The sequence below is a fragment of the Mustelus asterias genome, chromosome 7 (genome assembly GCF_964213995.1).
Source record: "Mustelus asterias chromosome 7, sMusAst1.hap1.1, whole genome shotgun sequence".
Classification (NCBI taxonomy): domain Eukaryota; kingdom Metazoa; phylum Chordata; class Chondrichthyes; order Carcharhiniformes; family Triakidae; genus Mustelus; species Mustelus asterias.
The window spans coordinates 35,614,644-35,639,517 of NC_135807.1; the positions used below are offsets into that span (position 1 = coordinate 35,614,644).

The 24,874-nt window shown below is 42.1% G+C and overlaps 1 protein-coding gene across 2 annotated transcripts in view; it reads left to right on the forward strand.

Annotated features, from left to right (window-relative positions):
- Positions 1-24,874, forward strand: part of ptpn23a (protein tyrosine phosphatase, non-receptor type 23, a) — an 87,369-nt gene that overhangs the window by 24,579 nt on the left and 37,916 nt on the right. The window contains exons 4-11 of one of the 2 annotated variants that reach the window (XM_078215856.1): positions 1,798-1,874; positions 3,853-3,902; positions 4,021-4,152; positions 9,037-9,117; positions 11,166-11,297; positions 12,973-13,020; positions 13,161-13,217; positions 20,278-20,336. In XM_078215856.1, coding sequence (XP_078071982.1) covers positions 1,798-1,874; positions 3,853-3,902; positions 4,021-4,152; positions 9,037-9,117; positions 11,166-11,297; positions 12,973-13,020; positions 13,161-13,217; positions 20,278-20,336 — 636 coding nt within the window. Of the gene's footprint in view, positions 1-1,797; positions 1,875-3,852; positions 3,903-4,020; positions 4,153-9,036; positions 9,118-11,165; positions 11,298-12,972; positions 13,021-13,160; positions 13,218-18,207; positions 18,429-20,277; positions 20,337-24,874 lie in introns of those variants that run through there. The other variant, XM_078215857.1, reaches the window with a different exon arrangement.

Consider the following 24,874-nt stretch of genomic DNA (forward strand, 5'->3'; position numbering starts at 1 on the left):
ATGTTACTTTTGCTAGGGTTCCTTGATGTCACACCCAGTCAACTGCTATCTTGATGTCAAAGACAGTCACTCTTGGCTTACCTCTGGAACTCAATTCTTTTGTCCATGTTAAATGATCTTGAATCGAATGGCAGGTCCCAAACTGAGCATCGATGAGCAGGTTATTGATGAGTTAGTGCTTCTTAATAGTACTGTGGATGACACCTTCTATTACTTTGCTGATAATGGAAGATTGGTGGGGCAATAATTGGCTGAATTGGGCTTGTTTGCCTACTGTTGGAACAGGCCATGCCTGTGCAACTTAATTGAGCAGATGCCAGTGCTGTTGCTGTTCTGAACAGCTTGGCTCTGGATGCAGCTAGTTCTGTAGCATGTCTTCAGTCTTACAATTGGGATGCTGCTGGGCCCAAAGCCTTTGTTTATTCATTTCATTTCTTGATATCACAATTTTCAGGCAGAGGCTGAGATGGATCATCCACTGGCCACTTCTGGCTGAAATTAGTTGCAAACCCTTGTCTTTGACACTGATATGCTGGGCTACACCATCATCGTGGATGGGGATGTTATTATACATCCCCCCTCCTGTTAGTTTAATAGTCCCCCGCCATTCATTACTGGATGTGGCAAGACTGCAGAGTTTCAATCTGCTCTGTTTGTTGTGGGATTGCACTGTAGCCTCCATAAAAGGGAGCCTGGGTTGATTTGTATGAGGCTTCTTTTGGCACCCGACCGCTGCTTTGTTGGGATCAATTAACATAGCACAGAAAATTGATCCAATTTGGAATCATTTGTTCTCCATGGTTCAGTAGTTTGTATTATCATTTCAAGATTTGCTTTATTTTTCTAATCAGGCTTAAAACTCTTAACCTGTATCAGCCATACTAATGAGGGGGATCCTGTACAGCTGTTTCCCTTTATGGGAGAGGGAAACACATATGGAACATAGAACAGTACAGGTCCTTCGACCCTCAATGTTGTGCCGAGCTTTGTCCGAAACCAAGATCAAGCTATCCCATTCCCTATCGTTCTGGTGTGCTCCATGTGCCTATCCAATAACCGCTTGAAAGTTCCTAGAGTGTCCGACTCCACTATCACAGCAGGCAGTCCATTCCACACCCCAACCACTCTGAGTAAAGAACCTACCTCGGACATCCCTCCTATATCTCCCACCATGAACCTTATAGTTATGCCCCCTAGTAACAGCTACATCCACTCGAGGAAATAGTCTCTGAACGCCCACTCTATCTATCCCTCTCATCTTATAAACCTCTATTAAGTCGCCTCTCATCCTCCTCTGCTCTAAAGAGGAAAGCCCTCAACCTTTCCTCATAAGACCTACCCTCCAAACCAGGCAGCATCCTGGTAAATCTCCTCTGCATTCTCTCCAATGCTTCCACATCCTTCTTATACTGTCTTACCGCCTCCCTGAAACAATATCAGTATGGCACGACACATTGTAACATTGCTAACACTACAACATGGATTTTGTCAGCTGGCCTAGCTATAGGCCTTCGAGTTGGACACGGTGTGTGCAGTCAAAAGAAAGACAAACGAGAATTATTTGAAGAGATTACAAGCTCACGCAAGATGCCAGGTTAATACTGGGTGTTGAAGTACTGTATAATTATATATGAGAGTGTTCAGACAAATCTAGTTTATTGAATACTAATCATCTTGAGCATGACCTGTACAAGCCTGCTCAGTTCACATTGAGATTCAGTCTGCTGTGCTGCATTAATCCAATGGAATTAATGGGATGTATGTAATGGCAACCTGATGTGTTTGCTCAAATTACAGGACCGAGATCTTTTCTGGCAAGACAGTAACTGTTGATGAGATCTGCTATGAACAGGCCTGCATTCTATATAACCTGGGTAAGTAGTTATAATTATTCAGTTCTAGACTTGTACAGCAAAATGTCTTAGGCAGTGATCTTTTACTGTTGCTCTTGAAAAAGGTTTGTTAAATTGCACTTACAAGAGTATTTTTTTTCCTCCTTGTTAAATAAGTGTGTTATTTTAAAATTCATGCACCTTGCTTTTTTAATTAATTCCTATAATAACACCATCTGCAAGCCTGGGATTTCTTGCCCATCCCTAGTTGCCTTTGCAAAAGTGGTGTGGTTTGCTAAAGCTGCGTCAACTCTACTACTTTTAAGGATAGGTAAGAGTAAATCATTTATGTGACAGGATTCGTGTATAAGCTGGACTTGTAGGACATTAATGAATTAGTTTGGATTTTATGACAATCCAATTGCTTTAGAGTCACTGGTCCGAGGTTTTTTTTCAAATACTAGACTTTTTGAAACCAGTTGGGAAATTTGAAGTCATGGTGGCACAGTGGTTAGCACTGCTGCCTCGCAGCACGAGGGACCCGGATTCGATTCCAGCCTTGGGTGACTGTCTGTGTGGAGTTTACACGTTCTCCCCGTGTCTGCATGGGTTTCCTCCGGGTGCTCTGGTTTCCTCCCACAGTCCAAAGATGTGCAGGTTAGGTGGATTGGCCATGCTAAATTAGTCCTTAGTGTCTCAAGATGTGTAGATTGGGGATTAGCTGGGGTTATATGAGGGGTTACCGGCATAGGGCAGGGGTTGGGCCTGGTAAGATGCTCTGTTGGAGAGTAAGTACAGACTCGGTGTCTGGAATGGCCTCCTTCTGCGCTGTAAGGATTCTATGATTTGTGTTGGGGACCAGATCAGAAACCCCAAGATATATTATTAAATTAGATTAGACCTCAACTAACTTTTTATTTGAGGATAAAGTGTTTCATTCTAGGTGTGATTTTATTGACCCCTTAACTTTTACCATTTGAAACACTTAAATATGACAATTTACAATTCTTAACTGCTGACGTGTCTCTATTAGTTCCAATTTAAGCAATATTCCTCATAGACTTTCTTCAAAATCAGTTAGCAAACAACACAGGCTGGTATGTGAGTTGCCAGTCCTCAAATCTTTGAACACTTCTGGAGATGGATAAACAGAGGGACATCTATCTTCTGACACTCAAACAGCAGCCTCCAGAGAAAGAAAAACATCTCTTTCAGGATCAAGCAGAAACTAAATTGCTTTTTCTCTAAGTTTAGCTCTGCCCATTCATGAATTTTTCTCTTGACAATCAACCTAATTAAACCCTACTCTGAAACCTCAAAGGAAAACCCAAAACAAACAAAAAATGAATTAGCTCAGATTAAAATAAACACCCCATGACCTAGCATCAAGTATTCTCCTGCATTCTCGGCATGGAACTGCCTGGTTGGCAGACAGGTCGGCACTGGATAAACCACAGCTGAATTTTAAACATACCCCTCACAAGAAACATGATATAAATACATTTCTTAAATGCATAGTATCATCACATGGTTGAACTACTGGTCCAGACTCGTCTTCATTACTAATCCACTTAATTCATTTGCAATGAACACTGGGTTGGTAACCTAGTGTTTATGGTACTAGATTATTCGTTTTATTAGTTTTAATCTGCTATATGAGAAAAGGTGGTAGGAGGCTCGATTGGGGTAGAAACACTGGCATGGACTGATTATGTCATAGATCCTGAGTGTTCCTTTGTACTTTATCCTTGTTGTCTCTCCCAAAAATAAAAAAGGAATTAGGACTTCATACATGAAGTTAACTGCATTTGGCCAGATGCAGCCCTTTTCAACTTCCAACATGAGTCGTTCTGTGGGTTCTGACTGGGATTGTTGTACAATGAGAAATTAGAATAGATTTATGCTTTGGTCACATGCGCCAGGGACTGGGTTGAGACTAGATTATTTTCATATTGCACTTGCAAAGCCAATTCTTTGCATTAGTAGATTATTGAATTGTTGATGCATTTTATTCTCCCAGGGGCCCTTCACTCAATGCTCGGAGCTGTGGATAACAGAGTGACTGAGGAGGTGGGTAATAATATAATCAAGTAACTGCACAGTGAGCTATTTTTACTGATTTTAGCTTTTGATGATTTTTTTGTTTAAAGACATATCCAGTCATTGCATTTCTGTTGCTTCCTTGCAGGGCATGAAGGTTTCCTGTACACACTTTCAGTGCTCAGCAGGAGCTTTCTCCTATCTACGGGATCACTTCAGCCACTCTTACAGTGTAGACATGAGCCATCAAATCCTCAATCTTAACATTAATCTCATGCTGGTAAGGGCGAAACGCAAGATGGGGGTTCAAAGTTGTGCAAGATTGCATTCTACCACCTGCATATGTGCATGCTTGCTTGCGTGCATAAGATGACTTGATGTAGTTGAAATGCAGTTGAATTTTTGAGGAGAGATGAAAATTGAATTACCACTTGAAAAGTATTTTGGTGAATTTTGTGTCACATGTTTGTGGTATGTGACATAACATGTGATTTTTTTTGTCTCTTACAATGCATAGAAGATCTTGGATAATTATGTATTTTGCAACTGGTGCTATCATGCTTTATCTGCCTTTTGGTGCTGTATTCTCCTTTCCACAGGAGAAAAGCAGATTTTCAGAGCAAGATGTGTTGATGGAAAAGAGTTAAGTACTCAGGCAGTCACAATGATTGTGTAAATAAGAGTTTGATGTATTCTTTCAGTGATGTCGTACATAAGATGTGTACCTTAATTATACAAGTTTGGGTCTTGGCATAAGTATAAGCCAACCAGTGACTGCAATACAATCAAAAATGCTGACTGTTGAACATTCTACTGTTCACTATTTTAATAGGTGTCAACACGTTTAGAATGAAATATGGAGAGGAATGTCTCACAAATGTATCAAATGTCTGTGCTGTAATATCACATTTGTGTAATACCTATATCTGTGGACTTGTCTCCTCATAGCTTTCCTTTATTTTTGCTAAACTGAGATTTATTCTGGAAAACTTAGTGGAACTGAAGTGGTTAAGCCACTGAACCATTATGGTATGTTTCTGTGGCTATTGAAATAAATTAAAAAGGAGAATTTATGTTATTACAAATGCCAGCACTGAGAAGTTGTTTATAAAGTGACCTAACACCATTAGCTGACTTTTATTGAGGTGTTCCTGCAGTAATGACAGTGTTAATAAGGCACAAGTTCAGGAGAGTTTTGCACTTCGATCATTGTAGGTTTTTTTATGAGGATGGGTAAGGCGTCCAAGTTCATCCTGAACAAAGTGCATTAGTTGGCAAAAATACCCTTTAGGAAAGGGAACTGGATTTATTTTCATTTTCTAGTTGGACATCTAACCAGGATTTGAAAATAATTTAGTCCGTTAAATGGAATAAAGGCACAACTGACTGATTTAAAATTTGTTTAATTAAAATCAGCACAGATTTTAAGTGTCTTTCATACAGTCAAATGTCTCAAAGTTCTTTGCAGGGAGATTGCTGGCCACTAAGCAGCAAGAGGGAGAGATTAGTAGATGTAATCAAAAACAATCAAAATAGTAAACTTTCCGAATGTAAATTCAGGTGCTGCAAACAAATTCTAGAATGCAGGGACATGATAGTTTGAAGGCTGTACTAGCAATATTGTTGGTGAGAGTGAGAAGAGACAGTGGACCTTATCATGAGGAGTAAAGCGGTGCACATTGTTGAAATACAAGTTATTTGGGTGGCACGGGAGCACAGTGGTTAGCTGCTTCACAGCTCCAGGGACCTGGGTTCGATTCCCGGCTTGGGTCACTGTCTGTGTGGAGTTTGCACATTCTCCTCGTGTCTGCGTGGGTTTCCTCCCACAGTCCAAAGAAGTGCGGGTTAGGTTGATTGGCCATGCTAAAAATTGCCCTTAGTGTGTCCTGAAATGCGTAGGTTGGAGGGATTAGTGGGTAAATATGTAGAGATGTGGGGGTAGAGCTTGGGTGGGATTGTGGTCGGTGCAGACTCAATGGGCCGAATGGCCTCTTTCTGTACTGTAGGGTTTCTATGATTTCTATGATTATTTTTACCATGTCTAACAATGACTAACAATGTTTCAAAGCACTTGGGTACAAACAATAAAATCACTGAGTTAAAGCAGGAGGTAAAAGGCAGTTACCTGGGGGTTCGACCTCTTTGTTTGACTGGAGTGAGACTGGGGGAGAGAGTCTTAGCAGGAGTGCTGAGAGTAAGCAAAGAAGTGATTTAATTATTCATTTATTCATTTAAGGGTATTCCTTGTATATTTCGCGGGCTTTTTTCAGGGTTTTGAATTGAGGAAGTGAGGTCAGCTGAAGGGGATTCTGGGAGGTTGAGTCTTAGTATAAAAGGCAGTTACCTGGGGCGTTCGCCGGGAGCATAAAAAGCCGGCTGCACTATACAGCGGGCAGCGTCGGGAGCGGGCAGTGTAGTGAGTGGGAAGCAGAGTGTGAACTATAAGGGCTTTGGCTCACAGGGCTTAGGCTGAAAGGGCGAGGCAAGGCTAGTTATTTTTTATCCAACCCTATAAAGGATAAGGGCAGGTATGAGTGATCGGCCAGTTCAGTGCTTCCGATGTGGGATGTGGGAGTTCCTGCAAACACCTAGCTTCCCAGAGGTTCACATATGTGCCAGGTGCGTGGAACTGCAGCTCTTGAGGGACCGTGTCATGGAACTGGAGCTGCAGATCGCTGACCTTGGTCTAGTCAGGGAAAATGGGAGAAAAATTGACAGGAGTTATAGGCAACTAGTTACACCGGGGCATCGGGAGGAAGACACGTGGGTCACAGTTAGGAGGAGTAAAGGGCAGAAGGATAAAGTACCAGGGAGTACTCCAGTGGCGGTCTCTCAAAATAGGAAGGGCTTGGTGACAGGTGTGAGAGGGGAGGGGAGTGAACAGTTAGAAGAGGGGTCACCTGTGGTTGTCCCACTCCAAAACAGGTATATTGTTTTGGATAGTGTGGTGGAGTGTGCCTCTCCAGTGGTAAGACACAGTGACCGGGTCACTGGCACACAGTCAGGCTCTGTGGCCCGGAAAGGGAAGAGAGGGGTTAGGAGAGCGATCGTGGTGGGGGATGCATCAGTTAGAGGCACAGACAGGCGATTCTGTGGGTGCGAACGGGACTCCAGGATGGTAGTCTGCCTACCTGGTGCTGGGGTCACGGATGTCTCCGAGCGGATAGGAGGCATATTAAAAGGGGAAGATAAAGAAACGGATGTCATTATACACATTGGTGGAAATGACGTAGATAGGAAGAGTAGGGGGATCCTAAGAGAGCAATTCAGGGAGTTGGGAAATAGGTTAAAAAGTAGGGTCACTAGGGTGGCCATCTCTGGGCTGCTCCCAATGCCTCGTGCCAGTGAGGCTAAGAATAGGGAGTTGGTACAAATGAATGCCTGGCTAAAGGACTGGTCCAGGAGGGAGGGCTTCATTTTCATAGATCAATGGGAAGTTTTCAGGAGAGGATGGCACCTGTACAAGAGGGAGGGGTCACAACTAAGTTGGAAGGGCACAAATATCCTGGCTGGGAGCTTTGCTAGTGCAGTTCGGGGGGGTTTAAACTAGTATGGCAGGGGGGTGGGGATCAAAATATTAGGTCTATAAGTGTGGAGGCTGGGGACGAGCTTGGGGCTGGGACAAGGCTGGCAAAGAAGAAGAGCACTCTGGGGGAGGACGACCTCACTGGGCCTGGAGGTCTGGAGTGCTTATACTTCAATGCAAGGAGCGTAGCAGGCTTCATTCTATGATCATCTTGCTGGTGCCAGTACAGAGCGAGACTGCGGATAGTTGGGAACCTGTCTCGGGGGCAGGGAATTCAGATGGTGTTCGTAAAGCAGAAGTGGAAATGAATAGGGTTGGGAAGCATTTTCTGATCAGGGCCAGTGTGATCTCCTGGACTCGTTTCGATCGCCACAGGGGGTCGGAGAGGAATTTCCCAGATTTTTTTTCCCCATATTGGCCCTGGGGTTTTCACTCTGGGTTTTCGCCTCTCCCTGGAGATCACATGGTCTGGAATGGGGGGGTGGGGGTGAGTTAATAGGTTGTGATGAACAAAGCATCGTAGCTGTGAGGGACAGCTCGGTGGATAGGATATTAGGATGTAGATAGGCTGGAAAATTGGGCGGGGATCCTGGATTCAGGATTCAATCCTGGACCGGGGAGCGGCGCGGGCTTGGAGGGCCGAAGGGCCTGTTCCTGTGCTGTGTTGTTCTTTGTTCTTTGTATAGGGCATGAAAGTGACCAGATGCTAGGGTCACAGAAACGGGTTATAAGGGAGGAAGGTGCATGGAAACATAGAAAATAGGACCAGGAGTAGGCTATTCGGCCATTCAAACCTGGTCCACCATTTGTATGATCATGGCTGATCATCCAAATCACTAATCTGTTCCTGCTTTTTCCCCCCATATCCTTTAGTTCCTTTAGCCCCAAGAGCTATATCTAACTCCTTGAAAACGTACAATGTTTTGACCTCAACTGCTTTCTGTGGTAGAGAATTCCGCAGGCTCACCACTCTCTGGGTGAAGAAATTTCTGCTCGTGGAGAACTAGAGAGGGAATTTAAGAATGTGGGACCACTTGTGGTCAGGCGAAGGAGCTGGATGCACAAGAATGCAGAATCTGAGGGGAGTAAGATAATACCACTGGGGAAAACTGCACCATTTGGAATGATAGAAACACGAGAATTTTAATTATAAGGCATTGAGGGGAAAGGGTGAGTAATTGGTTATAGAGGTGAAAATAAGCAGTTTTAGTAATGGAGAGCATGCATGGTTGGCCCTCAGTTGCAGTTTGAATAAGAAACTGAAGTTGCCATAGGGCTGGAGAAGATTATGGAAGTAGACTCAAACAATGATATAGAGGTTTTCTTTCTTCAAAGATGTTAATGCTGAAACTCAGGCAACCAGTAAAGTTTGGCAAGGGGACTTGCCCTGTTCAAAGCAATTGTATTTCTCTGGTGTGGATGAAGATACATCCCTTGTGCTGATGTATGCATTCTTATTAAGAGACACAGCATTAATTAAATAAATCACCTCATCAACTGCATTCTCAACTGACAAATTGCAAAATGACTGTTTTTAGTTGTTCGAGCTGAATAAATGGGTTAGTCATTAATGGTTCATGTCAAAATAGATGCTACGTTTTTCAATGATCACACTTTTCTGCTGTCTCATTACTTTAGGGACAAGCTCAGGAGTGTCTGCTGGAAAAGTCTATGCTAGACAACAGAAAAAGTTTTCTAGTAGCAAGAATCAGTGCCCAGGTATGTAACAATGTGCATTAATACTGTACAGTTTATATCTTTATGAAAAATTTGGGATGAGGAAAAATCCAAATTTCTACATTATTCCAAAAACATAGATAATACAAAACCCTAAGTTTAAAAAGGCATTGGATGCATAAAGCCTACTTCTTCTGCAACCAAATTTCCTTACCTGAATCTTAAATTCTTTCTTCCCTTCTCATCCCAACCAAAGATATTGTTGCTACTCAAATCTATTTATATATCTATCTCGCAATCATTTCTGACAGAACTTATTTATTAAAGATGTTGATTGCCTCGAGATCAACTCAACTTTCTCTGTTAATTTGTTCCACATATCTGAGGGGTAGATGGAAAAATCCTTGAATCTTTGAATCTTGTTCCATTCTTGACACTTCCACTAAATTGTCATTTTTCCCATCTTCTGATCCACAACCTTTCTTTTAACTATTGTGTTTAAAAATTTCCTCGAGCACTTTCCCTTTGAGACTTGTGATTTGTTTGTAATTGTATTCTCAAATAAATTGCTTACTTCTACCTTAACATTGTTCTTGTAATGGCCATTATCATGTCACCTTGGCTTTTTTCCAGTCGCAATGAGTTCAGTAGAGTTGAGTCCCTATAATAGCGATACATCATCCTTTTCTGAACTTTTATCATTTTTCTGGAAACATGACCAAATCTGCACGTGACCTACATGTTAGATGTTGTTCTGACTGTTACATAGAACATAGAACAGTACAGCACAGAACAGGCCCTTCGGCCCACGATGTTGTGCCGAGCTTTATCTGAAACCAAGATCAAGCTATCCCACTCCCTATCATCCTGGTGTGCTCCATGTGCCTATCCAATAGCCGCTTAAATGTTCCTAAAGTGTCTGACTCCACTATCACTGCAGGCAGTCCATTCCACACCCCAACCACTCTCTGCATAAAGAACCTACCTCTGATATCCTTCCTATATTTCCCACCATGAACCCTATAGTTATGCCCCCTTGTAATAGCTCCATCCACCCGAGGAAATAGTCTTTGAACGTTCACTCTATCTATCCCCTTCATCATTTTATAAACCTCTATTAAGTCTCCCTCAGCCTCCTCCGCTCCAGAGAGAACAGCCCTAGCTCCCTCAACCTTTCCTCATATGACCTACCCTCCAAACCAGGCAGCATCCTGGTAAATCTCCTCTGCACTCTTTCCAGCGCTTCCACATCCTTCTTATAGTGAGGTGACCAGAACTGTGCACAATATTCCAAATGTGGTCTCACCAAGGTCCTGTACAGTTGCAGCATAACCCCACGGCTCTTAAACTCTAACTCCCTGTTAATAAAAGCTAATACACTATAGACCTTCTTCACAGCTCTATCCACTTGAGTGGCAACCTTTAGAGATCTGTGGATATGGACCCCAAGATCTCTCTGTTCCTCCACAGTCTTCAGAACCCTAGCTTTGACCCTGTAATCCACATTTAAATTAGTCCTACCAAAATGAGTCACCTCACATTTATCAGGATTAAACTCCATTTGCCATTTTTCAGCCCAGCTTTGCATCCTATCTGTCTCTTTGCAGCGTACAACAGCCCTCCACCTCATCCACTACACCACCAATCTTGGTGTCATCAGCAAATTTACTGATCCACCCTTCAGCCCCCTCCTCTAAGTCATTAATAAAAATCACAAAGAGCAGAGGACCAAGCACTGATCCCTGTGGCACTCCGCTAGCAACCTGCCTCCAGTCCGAAAAGTTGCAGTCCGGATGTACTGCATTTCCTGGTTCACCTTAATAACAACTACTTCATAATGAAATCCTGATAATACTTGGAGTGGGTATCTTTAATTTGGTTTTGAAATGACGTGAAGAGGAAGTGCCTTCGACTTTTCTCTCAATTACTCCCCAGTTTCTTTGGTCTGCAGCTTTTAGTTATTGGATTGAAATCTATGTTCAGAATCTTTTGGTGCAGACTTAAAGGAGGAGGAGAAAAGTAACAATTCTGGCTGCATTGTTGGTAATATGGTGACTGGGTAAGAGATTTATAGTTTGCATTGTTGCCAGGTGGTTGATTATTATAAGGAAGCTTGTCGTGCCCTGGAAAACTCAGAGACTGCTTCACTTATCGGGAAATTTCAGAAAGATTGGAAGAAGCTGGTACAAATGAAGATTTATTACTATGCCGCAGTCGCACATGTAAGTAGCATTGTATGGAAAATTTAAGACTCTGAATTTCTGCTGTTCTCTGAGAACATGCTTCTCCTGTTAAACCCTCGCCTCTGAGTTTTCTCCTATTTCCATTCTGAAAGATCTGCCTCTTCTTTAAATGTGACTACATCCCTGCGCTACACAGAAGTCCCAGTTTTTGAAGAATAAATCCAACCAAATCAATGTTGAGTTATTCTGTCATGACAGCATCTTGTGCTTGGCCATCTTTTGGATCTACACACAGGAATCTCTTTTGGTCTGTATGGGTTAGCACAACAATTAGTGCTTTAACTACCAGACAATTGGCTGAATTCAAAAAGCACTGTTTTGAAGTGAGAGCCTTCAAATTTCTGTAAAATATATGTTGGAAATAAAGAGAAAATATCTATGAAAAGATAATTACGCTAAATTATTTTAAGTGATGTATGCAAATGAGACTTATCTCTGCATATTTACTCAGCTGGTCAAATTCCAACTTAGAGCCAGAAGGTATCATGCTGTTCACAAAATCACAGAATTGTTATAGTGCTAAGGAGGCCATTTGGCCCTTCATGCCTGCACTGGTTCTCCAAATGAGCATTATGATTTAGTGCCATTCCTCTGCCTTTTCCCCATTGCACTGCATATTGTTTCTATTCAGATAATCATCTAGGGTTCTCTTGAATGCCTCAATTGAACTTGCCACCACTGCACTTCCAGGCAAGAAGGAGGAATTAATTGGTATTTGCGGTGTCATTCTTTTGCTGACTGGATTTCTCTGTCCTTTGTAACTCCTGCTGAACCTGTGGTTGTTTTGTTTCTTTCCAAAGTCAGAGTTTGCATGTGGCGTATTCAGTATGCCAAAGCTCAGTGGCATGGGTTTCTGTTGAACTCCTGTTATGGCTACAATATAAGTTTTCTCTGGAAAACATTCACTCTACATTTTGGTACTAAAATATATGATTTTAAAAAAACTATCAGCCTCATTGACTAGCATTATATTTTTTATGGTTCACAGCAGTTCTGACATTTATTCCTTTCTCGTTGCATAGAACATTACAGCGCAGTACAGGCCCTTCAGCCCTCTGTTGCGCCGACCTGTGAAACCAATCTAATGCCCGTCTAACCTACACTATTCCAATATCATTCATATGTTTATCCAATGACCATTTAAATGCCCTTAATGTTGGCGAGTCCACTACTATTGCAGGCAGGGCATTCCACACCCTTACTACTCTCTGAGTAAAGAACCTACCTCTGACGTCTGTCCTATATCTATCACCCCTCAATTTAAAGCTATGTCCCCTCGTGCTAGCTATCACTGTTCGACGAAAAAGGGTGGACAGTGAGAGCCTATCTAATCCTCTGATCATCTTGTTTGCCTCTATTAAGTCACCTCTTAACCACCTTCTCTCTAACGAAAACAGCCTCAAGTCCCTCAGCCTTTCCTCATAAGACCTTCCCACCATACCAGGCAACATCCTGGTAAATCTCCTCTGCACCCTTTCCAATGCTTCCACACCCTTCCTATAATGCGGCGACCAGAACTGCACACAATACTCCAAGTGCGGCCGCACCAGAGTTTTGTACAGTTGCAGCATGACCTCATGGCTCCGAAGCTGGAGCTTTCTAGTTCCACCTGCTAATTGGCATTCTCAATACTTTTCTTTGTACTTTATTGCAGCTTCATATGGGTAAGCAATCAGAAGAACAACAGAAATACGGAGAAAGAGTGAGTAGAAAATGTTCTTCACCATTCTTTTAACCTTGAAGTTTGTGAAGTGAGCCTATGGTTGAATTGAAATGATTGCATTTGTTTGACTCTGGGCTGCAGTATGATGTTAAATACATGTGGATTTTCTATTATTGCAGCTTGCTTACTTTCAAAGTTCATTGGACAAGTTGAATGAAGCAGTCAAGTATGCAAAGGTGAGTTTTGATTTTTGCAGTTTTTTTTTCATTTTAGTATAACATGTTGTTATTGAAGGATGTTTAAAAGAACATGATGTGGAGATGCCGGCGTTGGACTGAGGTAAACACAGTAAGAAGTTTAACAACACCAGGTTAAAGTCCAACAGGTTTATTTGGTAGCAAAAGCCACACAAGCTTTCGGAGCCCCAAGCCCCTTCAGGTGAGTGGGAATTCCCACTCACCTGAAGAAGGAGCTTGGGGCTCCGAAAGCTTGTGTGGCTTTTGCTACCAAATAAACCTGTTGGACTTTAACCTGGTGTTGTTAAACTTCGTACTAAAAGAACATGTACAGATTATTAAACAAAAGTATGATTTTAACATCCTTTTTAAGCGCCAATGGAGGGTCAAGGCTCAAATGTTAAACTTTCATGAGAACATCAGAAACTGGAGAGTGAGTAGGCCATAGGGCCCCTGGAGCCTGCTCTGCCTTTCAATGTTGGCATTGCTGATCTTTGGCCTCAACCCACTTTCCCAAACCTGTTCCCCAAACCCCTTACAGACCAAATATTTGTCCCCCTCAGCCTTAAATAAACTTAATGAGCTATTATGCACAACTCTTTGGGGAGATAATTCCAAAAATTTACAATAGTGAAGAAATTTCTCCCCATTTTAGTCCTGAATGACTGACCGTTTATCTTAAGACTGTGTGTTCCAGATTCCATGGCTAGGGCAAGACAATCTTTGTGTCCCTCTGTCAAGCCTCTTCAGAATCTTGTATTTTATATGCCCAATTGTCTCTAATCCTCTCAAAGTAGGACAACACTCTTATTTTAGGAGTCAATACAATAAACCTTTGCTGTACCGCAGCCAATGCAAGTAAATCTTTCCTTTCAATACAGAGGCCATACTCCAGGTGTGGTCTCACTAAAATCCTATATAACTATCGCAAAACTCCTTTGATTTATTTGTTATATTTCCTCTTCCGTGACTGGATGTACTCTGAGATTAACATTTTCTGGTTTAGTAAGTGTTACCATTTTGGTTCCTTAGAACATGGTTTGACTGCAACTTAATGAAACAAAATATGTATTTTTATAAAGCATGTAACATTTGCTGTCATTGTGTATCACTAGTCCTCTAACTAAAGCATGCTTGAACTGGCCTCTTGCAGGACTTAAAAATAGAACTGACCGAAGCATAAACATAATGCTTATTTTTATTTGTCAAACACGAGGAAATCATCCATTGCAATCTGGGAAAGGGGAATATCAAGGCTGAATTTTAGTTCAGACTTGAATTACTGAAATCAGGAAGTTTGACTTCATTAGAGGATTGGTCATTGCTGGAAGGACTTCTGTGCATTGAGTAGTGAAAGAAAAAAACTTGGATTCGTTAAAGAAACAGCTGGTTATTGTGATGGTCAGGAAGCAGGTCCCTGTATTTTTTTTGATATGTAAGCTAAGATAGATTGAAAGTCTATAGTGGTGGCCCAAAAGGCTGTGTACACCAATGATTTGAATAAAGAACTGGAGATGGTGATATCTAGACTTGCAAATAATACCAAAATAGGAAACATGATAAATAATTTGACTGAAGACGGATACATTGTGTATTGAAAAGATTGATGCTCAATAGGTTGAATTCGATGTCAGTAAATTTGAGGGGGCACGTTTTGATATTTTAAAAAAAGGAACCAGAAGTAGTGCACTACAACTTCTTCAGTCCGGAATGCTTAAGGCCAAGTAAATTGTGGATTTCAGAATTCTCTGGATTACAAAACTAAACTAGAATGCCTAACCATGACAGCGTGAAACAGAAAGTACCATTGATGTAACTTAAACACAGGAAATAGGAGCAGGAATGGACCGTTCGGCCTGTTGAGCCTGCTCCGCCATTCAATATGACCATGGCTGATACTGGATCACAACTCCAGTTTCTTGCCCACTCACCATATACAAACTTATGAATTAGGAGTAGGCTACTTGGCCCCCTCGAGTTTGATCTGCTGTTCAATAAGATCATGGCTGATAGGAATTTAACCTTGACTCCACATTCTTGCTTAGCCCTGATAACTTTCCCCCCTTGCTTATCGAGAATCTGATATCTCTTGATTCCTTGAGAGGAATCAAGGGGGGAAAGTTATCAGGGGTAAGCAAGAATGTGGTATCAGGCAGGAACTTTCAAAAGTTAATTGGGGGAGTCTATGGGAAGGCAAAGGTGGGTCTGGTAAGTGGGAAGCTTTCAAAAGTGTGTTGACCAGCGTTCAGGGTAAGCACGTTCCTCTTAGAGTGAAGGGCAAAGCTGGTAGAAGTAGGGAACACTGGATGACTCGGGTATTGAGGCCCTGGTCAAGAAGAAGGAGGCACATGACATGCATAGGCAGCTGGGATCAAGTGAATCCCTTTAAAGAGTATAGGGGGTGTAGGAGTAGAATTAAAAGAGAAATCAGGAGGGCAAACAAGGGACGAGATTGTTTTGGCAGATAAGGCAAAGGGGAACCCAAAGAGCTTTTACAAATACATAAAGGGCAAAAGAATAACAAGGGAGAGAGTAGGGCCTCTTAAGGATCAACAAGGTCATCTATGTGTGGATCCATGAGAGATGAGTGGGATCCTAAATGAATGTTTCTCCTCAGTATTTACTGTTGAGAAAAGCATGGATGTTAGGGAACTTGGGGAAATAAATAGTGATGTCTTGAGGAGTGTACATAGTACAGAGAAGGATGTGCTAGAAGTCTTAAAGTGCATCAAGGATGATAAATCCCCAGGACCTGATGAAGTGTATCCCAGGACATTGTGGGAGGCTAGGGAGGAAATTGCAGGTCCCCTAGCAGAGTTATTTGAATCATCGATAGTCACAAGTGAGGTGCCTGAAGATTGCAGGATGGCAAATGTTGTGTCTTTGTTTAAGGAGGGCTGCAGGGAAAAGGCTGGGAACTACACGGTAGCACAGTGGTTAGCACTGCTGCTTCACAGCTCCAGGGTCCTGGGTTCGATTCCCGGCTCGGGTCACTGTCTGTGTGGAGTTTGCACATTCTCCTCGTGTCTGCGTGGGTTTCCTCCGGGTGCTCCGGTTTCCTCCCACAGTCCAAAGATGTGCGGGTTAGGTTGATTGGCCAGGTTAAAAATTGTCCCTTAGAGTCCTGGGATGCGTAGGTTAGAGGGATTAGCGGGTAAAATATGTGGGGGTAGGGCCTGGGTGGGATTGTGGTCGGTGCAGACTCGATGGGCCGAATGGCCTCCTTCTGCACTGTAGGGTTTCTATGTTTCTTTCTATGTTTCTACAGGCCGGTGAGCCTCACATCTGTGGTGGGTAAGTTGTTGGAAGGTATTTTGAGAGACAGGATCTACAGGCATTTAGAGATGAAGGACTGATTAGGGACAGTCAGCATGGCTTTGAGAGTGGAAAATCATGTCTCTCAAACTTGATTAAGTTTTTTGAAAGGGTAACCAAGAAGGTAGATGAGGGCAGTGCAGTTGATATTGTCTACGTGGACTTTAGCAAGGCCTTTGACAAAGTACCGCATGGATCTCACGGGATCCAGGGTGAGGTAGCCAAATGGATACAAAATTGGCTTGATGACAGAAGACAGGGTGGTTGTAGAGGGTTATTTTTCAAACTGGAGACCTGTGACCAGCGGTGTACCTCAGGGAACGTGCTGGGTCCACTATTATTTGTCATTTATATTAATAATTTGGTTGAGAATATAGGAGGCATGGTTAGTAAATTTGCAGATGACACCAAGATTGGTGGCATGGTGGACAGTGAAGAAGGTTATCTCAGATTGCAACGAATCTTGATCAAATGGGCCAGTGGGCTGATGAATGGCAGATGGAGTTTAATTTAGATAAATGTGAGGTGATGCATTTTGGTAGATCAAATCGGGATTGGACCTACTCAGTTAATGGTAGGGCGTTGGGGAGAGTTATAGAACAAAGAGATATAGGGGTACAGGTTCAAAGCTCCTTGAAAGTGGAGTCACAGGTGGACAGAGTGGTGAAGAAGGCATTTGGCATGCTTGGTTTCATTGGGACATCTTGTTGAAGTTGTACAAGACATAGTATTCCAAGTGTGGCCTTACCAGTGTACAGTTCTGGTCACCCTATTATAAAAAGGATATTATTAAACTAGAAAGAGTGCAGAAAAGATTTACTAGGATGTTACCGGGACTTGATGGTTTGAGTTGTAAGAGAGGCTGGATAGACTGGGGCTTTTTTCTTTGGAGTGTAGAAGGCTGAGGGGTGATCTTATAGCAGTTTGTAAAATAATGAGGAGCATAGACAAGGTAGATAGTCAATATATTTTCCCAAAGGTAGGGGAGTCTAAAACTAGAGGGCATAGATTTAAGGTTAGAGGGGAGAGATACAAAAGGGTCCAGAGGGGCAATGTTTTCACACAGAGGGTGGTGAATGTCTGGAACAAGCTGCCCGAGGTGGTAGTAGTAGGGGCGGGGATAATTTTGTCTTTTAAAAAGCGTTTAGACAGTTACATAGGTAAGATGGGTATAGAGGGATATTGGCCAAATGCGGGCAATTAGGACTAGCTTAGGGGTTTAAAAAAAGGACAGCATGAACAAGTTGTGCCAAAGGGCCTGTTTCCACGCTGTAAACCTCTATGACTATGAGACACAAAAAATCTGTCTACCCCAGCTATAAATGCATTCAACAATAGAGTACACACAACTCCGGGTTCAGAGAATTCCGAAGGTCCTCCTCTCAATCACAAATGATCAGCCCCTTATCCTGAGTCCATGTGTTTTAAATTCCCCGATAGCAGAAACAACACCCACACTATCAAGCCCCTTCGGAATCTTGTATGTTTAATGACACCTCAGTTTTCTAAACTGTGGTGAATATAGGCCCCAATTTATTCAGGTTCTCATCATAGGACAACCTCCTCATCCCAGGGACCAATTTAGTGAACATCTTTGCTGCACTGCTTCCAATGCAAGTATATCCTTTCTTAAATATGGAGACCAAAATTGTACAACTTTTACAGATGTGATTACACTGGAGGATGTCCAGAGGAGATTCACCAGGATGCTGTCTGGGATGGAACATTTAAGCTATGAAGAGAAGTTGAGTAGGCTTGGGTTGTTTTCATTGGAGCAGAGAAGACTGAGGGGCGACCTGATCGAGGTGTACAGGATTGAGGGACATGAAGAGAGTGGATAAGGAGCAGCTGTTCCCCTTAGTTGAAGAGTCTGTCACAAGGGGGCATAGGTTCAAGGTGAGGAACAGGAGATTTAGGGGGATGTGAAGAAAAACCTTTTTTACCCAGAGGATGGTGACGGTCTGGAATGCACTGCCTTGGAGGGTAGTAGAGGCAGGTTGCCTCACATTCATTAAAAAGTATCTGGATGAGCATTTGGCATGTCACAACATTCAAGGCTATGGGCCTAGTGCTGGTAGATGAGATTAGGTGGGAATTCAGGTGCTTCTTGCGTGCCGGTGCAGACTCGATGGGCCGAGGGTTCTCTTCTGCACTATGATTCTATGCGACCTCACCAAAGCCCTGTACAATTGTTGCAAGACTTGTTTATTACTACTCACTAATACCCTTGCAATAAATGTCCACATCTCATATGTCTTCCTATTTGCTTGCTATACCTGAATATTAACTTTCTGCATTCCTTATAGGAGCACACTCAAGTCTCTGTGAACATCAACATTTAAAGGTTTCACACCTTCAAAAAAATATTCCTTTAAAAAAAATTATGTCTAAAATGAGTATATTCCCACTTCCCTCATTAAACTCCTGCCACCCTATTGCCCACTTACTTAACCTGTCTATATCTATTTGCAACTTCTGTGTCCTCCCCACAAATTACCTTCCTATCTAGCCTTGTAACATCAAACTTAGATAAAGAGATAACACTAAGGTGTCTAAGCCATCAGTGAGGCCCCAGCACTGATCCTTGTGGGTACTCCATAAGTCACAGCCTGCCAACTTCAAAGTGCCTTGTTTATGCCCACTCTGTTTCCTGTCCATTAACTGATCCTGTATCTATGCTCTGACCGCCTATCTTGTTTAACCTTTGGTGTGGCATTTTGTCGAATACCTTTTAGAAATCCTGGTTCCTCTTTATCTACCATATATTTACATCCTCAAAAAACTCTCATGTTCATCAAGCAAGATTTCTTGTTTCATTTCACACTCCTCAGCATTAAATAACTATTTACCTGAAACAACTATAGAAAATTATAATGAAAATTTGTTTAGTAATGAAAATTGTTTCACTTATCCAAATACACTAATTTGTATGCCTCTACTCCCAAAGAATTGTACTAAAATGAGTCTGAGTTACCCAAAGCCGCACAAAAAGTTTCTGGACAGTTGGTATTGAATTTCCAGACTAGAGATGTTATGGTGCAGTTGTACTCTATGGATGGTTGGGTGATGTGGAAGAGTAGAGAAATTCTTATTTCCAGTTTCTGACAAAATTAGCAACTTAAGGCCAAATTAAACTAATCTAATAGAATACTGGATTTTGTGGCAAGATTTCTGGAATATTACAGTTAAGAGGTAATGGTGACTCTGTGCAAAATGTTAAGACCACAGTTACAGCATAGCATGGTGGCACAGTGGTTAGCACTGCTGCCTCACAGAACCAGAGACCCAGGTTTGATTCCTGGATTGGGTCACTGTCTGTGCACGTTCCCCGTGTCTGCGTGGGTTTCCTCCAGGTGCTCCAATTTCCTCCCACAGTCTGAAAGACATGTTGGTTTGATGCATTGGCCATGCTAAATTTTCCCTCCGTGTACCCGGAGTGTGGTGACAAGGGGATTTTCACAGTAACCTTTATTGCAATGTTAATGTGAGCCTACTTCTGACACTAATGAATAAACTTTAAATAAACAGTGTTAGGCTTCATATGATAGGAGGATGTTGAGGCATTAGCGAGAATCCATTCACAAGGATGTTGCGTGTTATGAGGAAATAGGAAGAAAGTCTTGGGTAAATGTAACAACTCTGAAAGTACACTTAAGGTGGGAGGGGAAGTAATTGCCGATTATTTTACCTGTGTGACGTATCCAGTACAAAGCATATTGTGGACTCACCATTTTGTTATTTTTAGGGTCAGCCTGAGACTGTTCAAGAGGCTCTGCGATTTACTATGGATGTAATTGGAGGAAAGTAAGTAATTAAAAGAGATTTAGAATCAGAGATGCCATTTGGCCTGTTGTATCTATGCCAGTTCCCTGCACGAGCAACCTGCCTAGTCTGGCTCTCCCATCTTTTTCCCTTAGTCCTGCAAATCGTTTCTCTTCAAATACTGATCCACTTCTCAGTTGAAAGCCAAGATTGAACCTTCCTCCTCCACACTCCTGTGCATTCCAGATCCTAATCACTCAGTGTAAATATCATTTATCCTTATTATGTTGCTTCTTTCGCCAGTCATCTTAATTCAGTTCCTCTGGTTCACGATCATTCTGCTAACGGGAACAGTTTCTCCTATCTATTGTGTAAAGACACATGATTTTGAACATCTCAATCAGATTGCCTCTTAATTTTCTCTTTTCCACGGAGAACAGCCCTAGCTTCTCCAGTCTTTCCAGATAACTAAGGTTCCTCATCTCTGGAACCATTCTCATGACACCCTCCTTAAATCCTCTTCATGTCCTACCTAAAGTGTGGTCCCTAGACTGGACATACCCAAAGGTTAGGGGAGTCTAAAACTAGAGGGCATAGGTTTAAGGTGAGAAGGGAGAGATACAAAAGGATCCAGAGGGGCCATTTTTCACTCTGAGGGTGGTGAGAGTCTGGAACGAGCTGCCAGGGAGGCAGGTACAATTTTGACTTTTAAAAAGCATTTAGATAGTTACATGGGTTTGAAGGCACATGGGCCAAATGCGGGCAATTGGGACTAGCTTTGTGGTTAAAAACTGGGCGGCATGGGCAAGTCAAGCCGAAGGGCCTGTTTTCATGCTGTAAACCTCTGACTCTATAAACTCTTAATTGAAGCTACCTTTTGTTTTATACAAGTTTATCATAACATTTTTTGAGTTCTGTGTCCATATTTATTAAGTTCAGGATGTCATATGCATTACTAACTACTTTCTCAACCTGCCCTGCCACCTTCAATGATTGGTGTACAGATATACCTCCAGGCCCCTCTGCACCCTTGCCCCTATAGAATTGCACCTTTTATCTTGTATTGCCTCTTCTCAGATTCCTTCCAAAATGAATCACTTCACACTACTTTGTTTAAATTTCATCTGTCACTTCATAGAAGTCATAGAAGTCATAGAAACCCTACAGTACAGAAAGAGGCCATTCGGCCCATCGAGTCTGCACCGACCACAATCCCACCCAGGCCCTACCCCCATATCTACCCACTAATCCACGCATCTCAGGACAATTTTTAGCATAGCCAATCAACCTAACCCGCACATCTTTGGACTGTGGGAGGAAACCAGAGCACCCGGAGGAAACCCACGCAGACATGAGGAGAATATGCAAACTCCACACAGACAGTGACCCAAGCCGGGAATCGAACCCAGATCCCTGGAGCTGTGAAGCAGCAGTGCTAACCACTGTGCTACCGTGCCGCACTTATCTGCCCATGTCACCATGATTTAAGAAATTGCTTCGTTTAATTAATGTGTTGTTGGTTTTCAACTGCATAATGTGAAAGTAAGCACCTTTTTTGGATCAATTTTAAATAATGTGGCAGACATTAGCAGTGGAGTGGCAAGTTCTTTCCTTTTTGTCTCTTCAGCATTGTGGACCCCCAAATCTAGTAAAAAGGAAAAGTCACCATAGCCCAGATGACCAGAGGCTGCTCTCCCCTTTGAGGAGGAGAACTGATTGTTGGTGATTTAACCTGAGGATCACCGCTCAGGCGAGGGGCAAGGTTGAGAACGTGGGCCTTCATGAATAACCTCAGCTGGTATAGGAATTGAACCCAGACTGTTAAGCGTCACTTTGCATCATGAACCAGCTGTCTAGCCAACTGAGCTAACTAAATCTAGTATTCATAGGTGAAATGCAGAGTTGTAACTCTGTGCACTGCCCCAAAAGAGCCCAGCATCAGAATTGTATGCAGCCAAAGCAGTGTTACAAGGCTACTTTACAGATTAAGACTAAATTGGCAGTCTTGTGCTGTGAACGCGTTTGCTGCAAGTTGGGTTAGACGCTATGCACTGAGCGATGCTCCTTGCAGTTGGAAAAGAGAAATCTTTCATTTTATCATCCGGGCTACAGTTGATTCTGGGACTTAAGGATATAAGATCAGCGTTATAAATCACTACTTGACCTGGTGGTTGTCCACTTTCTCGAATGCTTTTATTATAATGTTCTTTCCCTTTATCCATTGCTTTTTAGCATTAGATTTTAATTGCTCCACCTTTAGTGGCCATGCCTTTACATGCCAGGCCTCAAGTTCTAGAATTCCCTCCCTAAATCCCTCTGCCTCTCTATCTTGCTTTCCTCTTTTAAGATGTCCCTTAAAACCAACCTCTACAACCAAGCTGTTGGTCATTCACCCTGATACCTTCTTATGTCATATTTGTCATGGTGGCATATCTTGTTTTGTAGTGCGCCTATGATACACCTTGGGATGTTTTATTACATTAAAGTTGCTGTCAATAGTAGCTGTTTAGTGTTACATGCTGCTTATAAGATGTCATGTTTTAATGGATATAGGTGAGATACTTTTTCAGATAATTGGAACAGCAGATGTCTTCCAGCAAATGGGGTCAGAAATTAGACCTGGATATTCCATTGGCACAACCAGACAAATGTGTGGTAATTGGAACATGGACCACTGGGCTTCTTTGTCAAAAATTGAAGTGTTTTCTGTTAACAACCGAGGCAATGGTTTTACTATAGTGTTCTAAAGGAAAGTTATTGTTTGTCAATAGATATCTGATGTTAAAGGTCAGGGTAGACTCACAGTTCCATGGCTGTTGTTAGGAACTTCTCCAGTGGGTACAGTAGTGGAGGTGCCATTGAAATTATTTAAGAAGCGCACTTGCTGGCTGTAAATTCATTCTGGATGAATAAACCAAAAGACCATGCTCATCTCTTATCTTAGATTGCACCTCAAACTAACAAATAAAGATCTTGATCAAAAGTGATTTTGTTTATAACCTTTGATTCATTCCCTCCAATCTCCACTACTATTATAATATGCAGTTCCATTGGTACCAGTCAGCCTCTAATACCTGCATGTAAATAGTAAGTAGTTATCAAGAGGGGGAATGGATCCTATTAGGTGGTGATATATGCTTAGAGGTGCAGAGAAAAGTTAGAACACTTGATGAGTACTTTGTGTTGATGTTTACTGAGGAGGAGGTACTTGATAAAATATTGATAGAAGCAGAGATAAAGGCAATGAATAGGGTGAAAATTGCAAGGGAGGTGATACTGGAAAAACTGACTATCTTAAGAGTAAATAAGTCACCTCATCTAGATAGCTTGTATCTGTGGTTGCTAAAGAGATTGTTGGAAATAGCAGTAGGGTTTGCCATAACCTTCCATTATTCCCTAAATACTGGGGAGGTTCCAGAGGATTGGAGATTGGCAAATGTGCCGCCTTCAAGAAAGGTTGTAAGGACAGTCCCTATCAACTACATTGAGTAGATTTATTATCTGTAGTGGGTAAAGTTTTCAAAATATTCAGGGGAAAAAATTGACTAGCATTCCAAGAAGCTTGAATTAATTAAGGAGGGCCAGCACAGATTTGTGAAAGCTATGATGTGGAGATGCCAGCGTTGGACTGGGGTAAGCACAGTAAGAAGTCTCACAACACCAGGTTAAAGTCCAACAGCTTTATTCGAATCACAAGCTTTTGGAGCGCTCACTCAGCTAAGGAAGGAGCAGCGCTCCAAAAGCTCGTGACTCCAAATAAACCCGTTGGACTTTAACCTGGTGTTGTGAGGCGACTTACTAGATTTGTGAAAGGCAGATGTGCCTGAACAGTGCAATTGAAATTTTTTAAATAACATGGAATGCGGTGGAAGTTGTCTTTCTGAATTTTAAAAACGTATTTGACAAAGTGAAATGTAGAAAACTGGTTAACAAAATTGAAGTTCATGGAATAGGAAGGTTAGTGTCCGATTTGATTAAAAAATTGGCTTCAGGACAGAAAACTACGAGACATGATAATGGTTATTTTTGAACAGGAGGATTGTAGGCACTGATGGCCCTCTCCAGGCATCTCTTCTATTTTTAAAGTATATTAATGACTTGGATCGTGGAATTTAGGATAAAATTTCAAAATCTTTCCAATGATGCCAAACTGGAGGAGTAGTAAACAGTGAGGATACAAATTGCTCTAAGGTGATGCATTTTGGCAGAAAGGATAGGAAGAGGCATTATAGACTTAATGGCACAGTTGTAAAGAGTGTGCAGAAACAGAGCACCTGGAAGTGCACTGCATTAATCTTTGAAGGTGGCAGGACATACCAAGCGATTGGTGAGCAATGGCATCTTGGGTTTCAGTGTGTGGTCCAGCCAACACAAGCTTGTGGTCCTGAACTTTCACTCAAAATCTCAGATCTTTTTACAAAAATCTAAGAAAAATGGTAATACCTCTCAATTTCTGCCATGCCAGCATTGTTTCTTCCTTAAAGATTCTCATAATTTAATTTGTTGGAAGCGGAATGACATATTCCTTTGCCCATTGTGGGGGAGATTCTCTCACAAATCCTCCTGAACCGCCCCCTACA